Genomic DNA, 4,185 nt, shown 5'->3' on the forward strand with positions numbered 1-4,185 from the left:
ACGACCAAAGGAGTACCGAATTGGACAACCTGAACTTAGTTTTACTTTAGATGTTGGCTCGTTTTCTACCCAACTTCAGCCCTATTATTTTATTCCTCCCCCCCCCTCCCCCCCGCTTCTTCCCTCTTGTTAGGCTATAGTTTCCTTCCTCTTTCATCCACACGTGGTTTAGTGGTTTATTATATCAGTGGAAAAATCTACAAGTGGAGACACGTCTCGCATCCCTTATAAACAACTCACAGAACAGCGTGCAATTCTCCTGTGATTCCTCCCCCCTTATTATCCACCACCTCTAACGACAGACACGACTTTGGGTCACCGGGACTCATCCAGCACAGTATGTACAAAATTACGAGGGTGTGCAGGGACGACCTGGACCCAGAAAGAAGTGACTGTTAAGTTCGGGCATAAACGAGCTATGGTAGTCAGAACGTTGCTTGAATATCGGGACCCGCCAGTTCTACAGGGAGACGATGCAGCGGATACAGAATGAAAGAAGCAGAGAGCATCCTGGATGAACCAGACTCTCCTATAGAGGTGAGGTGCATATGATAAGTATTTACTTTTGCAAACATAGTTTAACAGGAATCAAGAGTTCTATTCAGCACCATGGTGCGGACAGCTCCTCTTAACGGAAAATTCATGAAGAAACCATTTTCCTCATAATTTTTAATCGGAAATGCTACCGTCTATACAACAACAACAACAACAACAACTACTACTACTACTACTAATAATAATAATAATAGTTATTATTATTGTTGTTATTATTATACCATAATTATATTATGGTACATGTTATGGGTTGATAAATAATAGGCCTGTTTTATTATAGCTTCCCAGGGAACTTGTTATGAATAAAAATACTTTAAATACCACAACACCAAATGGACATAATCACATGTCCATTCACTGTCTCCTTTTTTTCATTAGTAGTTGTTGTTTCCGTTGTTTTTAACGAGGCGAAGGTTGATCATCATACATATTTATCATTTTGCCAACAGAAAAGAGACATTTTAACCTTTAATATTGGGTCGAGGCATTGGAGAAACAACATTATCTCTATGTTGATTCAACTACTTTGTCATTTCCTTCAGAAAACCTGCATTCCTGGCATTAAAATTAGCAATCATAAACGTATTTCTATTGCCAGTTGTGCCATGATAGAGAATAACAGAATAGCATCTTAAACGCCAAACTCATGGTGTTGGGAGTCGGTTATACAAGTTTCTATTTTAGCCTGTAAGGGACGCTGTTGCCTGGTAAATCAATGCAGCCTTACATTGTGAGGCAGACTCGTTCCCTCCCCTCTCACTGCGTTTTGTAAGAGATGATCTTCATACGAGCTGGGACTCATCGGATACACGGTTCATTTTCACTCCTCACGCTCATCTAATTAACCTGGAATATATGCGTTTTCCTTACTGGGTTGAAATCTTCCATCCATTGCTCCGTTTGCTTGAATACCCAGTTTTCACATGGCTTTTACAGAACATCATCGAGATAGAGGTGTAAGATGGCGATTTTCTGGGCGATTGCGAGGGGCAGTGTACTTGTTTGTGTTACAGTTTGTTTTTCTTATTCAAACGGAGGCACAGATCCGGTACTCGATCCCAGAGGAGATGAAGAAAGGTTCCCTTGTTGGTAACGTGGCACAGGATCTTGGTTTGGATCTGAAAAGGCTCCGTTCTGGGCGGGCCCGTATCGTGACTGGAGAAAACATCCAGTACACCGAGCTGAAGACAGACAAAGGGACTTTAGTCGTGAATGAGAGAATAGACCGGGAGCAGCTTTGTGGAGACGTGACACCGTGCAGCTTCACCTTTGAGATTTTACTGGAAAAACCGATGGAGTTGCACCCTGTGACCATAGAGGTTTTGGACGTAAACGACAATGCTCCCACTTTTCAAAACAGTCACCTGGAATTTGAAATAAGTGAGTCAGCTGCACTTGGCTCTCGTTTTGTTTTAGAGAGTGCTGACGATGCTGATGTTGGGGGAAACGGGCTGCAGAACTACATATTAACTCCGAACGACAATTTTGCTTTGAAACAACATGTTAATCCAGACGGAAGTAAATATGCTGAAATGGTGCTTCAGAAACATTTAGACAGGGAAGAACAGCCACGCCTGTCTTTAAAACTGTTGGCCGTTGATGGCGGAAATCCACAGAGATCGGGAACAGTAAATATAGATGTTAACATCTTAGATGCCAATGATAATGCTCCTGTGTTTAATCAATCGGTGTACAAAGCCACAGTGATTGAAAATGCACCAAAAGGCACTCACATTGTCACTGTGAATGCAAGCGATGTAGATAGCGGTTCATACGGTAGAGTAACATTTTTCTTCTCAAAATCAAGAGTAGGAATAGCTGATTTGTTCGACATAGATGAGGTTACAGGAAGAATTTTTGTGGCACGGGAATTAGATTTTGAAAAAGACAAAAAAATTGAGTTCAGAGTTGAAGCTAAAGATCAAGGAGGACTGACAGATTCGAGCAAAGTTGAAATTGAGGTTATCGATGTAAATGATAACGCTCCGGTCATTAACGTTATGTCATTCACGAGCCCTGTGTCTGAAGACTCCCCTGCTGGTACCACCATTGGCATAATTAATGTTAAAGATGTTGATTCGGGTGAAAACGGTCAAGTAAGGTGTACAATTGAAGGCGGCGTTCCTTTTAAAATTAAATCCAACGTGAGAAATTATTATGCATTGATAACTGATGCTGCATTAGATCGTGAACATCTGTCAGAATGCAACATCACTGTTATCGCCTCAGACGCAGGATCACCTCCCCTCTCATCTAAAAGAACCTTTTATCTAAAGGTCTCTGATGTCAATGATAATGCCCCAGTATTTCTACGAAACTTTTATAGTGCTTTGATTGGAGAGAATAACTCCCCTGGCGTCTCTGTACTAAGCGTTAATGCAAAAGATCCTGATGAAAACCAGAATGCCCGTGTTTCTTACATTTTAGAAGAGTGCGATATTAGTGGGTCTCCAGTATCTCAATATGTTTCTGTAAATGCAGAAAGCGGAATGATACATGCAGTGCGCTCGTTTGATTATGAGCAAATCAAACGGCTGGTTTTCGTTGTCAAAGCGCAGGATGGAGGCTCTCCTCCACTCAGTAGCAATGTGACTGTGAAAATACTGATCCAGGACCAGAACGACAACCCTCCTCAGGTTCTGTACCCAGTCCAGACTGGTGGCTCTCTGGTGGCTGAAATGGTGCCTCGTTCAGCAGATGTGGGCTATCTGGTGACTAAAGTGGTGGCTGTTGATGTGGACTCTGGACAAAATGCCTGGCTCTCCTATAAACTGCAGAAAGCCACAGACAGGGCGCTGTTTGAAGTGGGCTTACAGAATGGAGAAATAAGAACTATCCGCCAAGTCACTGATAAAGATGCAGTGAAACAAAGACTGACTGTTATAGTGGAGGACAACGGGCAGCCCTCTCGTTCAGCTACAGTCATTGTTAACGTGGTGGTGGCGGACAGCTTCCCTGAAGTGCTGTCGGAGTTCACTGACTTTACACACGACAAGGAGTACAATGACAACCTGACTTTTTACTTAGTCTTGGCTCTGGCTGTAGTTTCCTTCCTCTTCATCACGTGTTTAGTGGTTATTATATCAGTGAAAATCTACAGATGGAGACAGTCTCGCATCCTGTATCACTCCAATCTCCCTGTGATTCCATATTATCCACCACGTTACTCAGACACTTTGGGGACAGGGACTCTCCAACACGTGTACAATTACGAGGTGTGCAGGACGACTGACTCCAGAAAGAGTGACTGTAAGTTCGGCAGAGCTGGTAGTCAGAACGTGCTGATAATGGACCCCAGTTCTACAGGAAGGATGCAGCGGATACAGAACGAAAAGAGCATCCTGGATGAACCAGATTCTCCTTTAGAGGTTAGTTGACAGTTTACCTTCGTTTTTGCGTCTTTGTTTCTCTGTTTTTGGTTTTTGTTTATTGGTGTTGTTATTTGTAGCTAAATTCATAATGAGCAGTTACACAAGCTGATATCACATTCAGCACCATGGACAACTCAGCTGCCTTGTGTCAGTGATACGAATTCTGCTTCTGCAAGCCTCTTGCAAGCTTTAACCGTAGGAAACACAGTAGACTATGTAACTGTCAAACTGCATCTCATACCTTCATGTGTAGACATCT

General features: G+C 42.6%; 1 protein-coding gene across 1 annotated transcript; it reads left to right on the forward strand.

Annotated features, from left to right (window-relative positions):
* The first annotated feature begins 489 nt into the window (after nt 1-489).
* On the forward strand, nt 490-3,932 carry LOC111239863 (protocadherin gamma-A7-like). Its single transcript, XM_022769783.1, has 3 exons — nt 490-537; nt 1,599-1,883; nt 3,168-3,932. The coding sequence occupies exons 1-3, from the start codon at nt 490-492 to the stop codon at nt 3,930-3,932; spliced, it is 1,098 nt and encodes a 365-aa protein (XP_022625504.1).
* Nucleotides 3,933-4,185: the final 253 nt, after the last annotated feature.

Source organism: Seriola dumerili, unplaced genomic scaffold (genome assembly GCF_002260705.1).
Source record: "Seriola dumerili isolate Sdu_G_001 unplaced genomic scaffold, Sdu_1.0 BDQW01005351.1, whole genome shotgun sequence".
In the NCBI taxonomy this organism is placed as follows: Eukaryota; Metazoa; Chordata; class Actinopteri; order Carangiformes; family Carangidae; genus Seriola; species Seriola dumerili.

Excerpts from the sequence above, each read along its gene's own strand:
- LOC111239863 (XM_022769783.1), top strand. The coding sequence starts at position 490 with ATGAAAGAAGCAGAGAGCATCCTGGATGAACCAGACTCTCCTATAGAG. Across the intron at positions 538-1,598 it reads AACCAGACTCTCCTATAGAG|ATCCGGTACTCGATCCCAGA; the intron begins GTGAGGTGCATA and ends ACGGAGGCACAG. Across the intron at positions 1,884-3,167 it reads TGACCATAGAGGTTTTGGAC|GACCAGAACGACAACCCTCC; the intron begins GTAAACGACAAT and ends ATACTGATCCAG.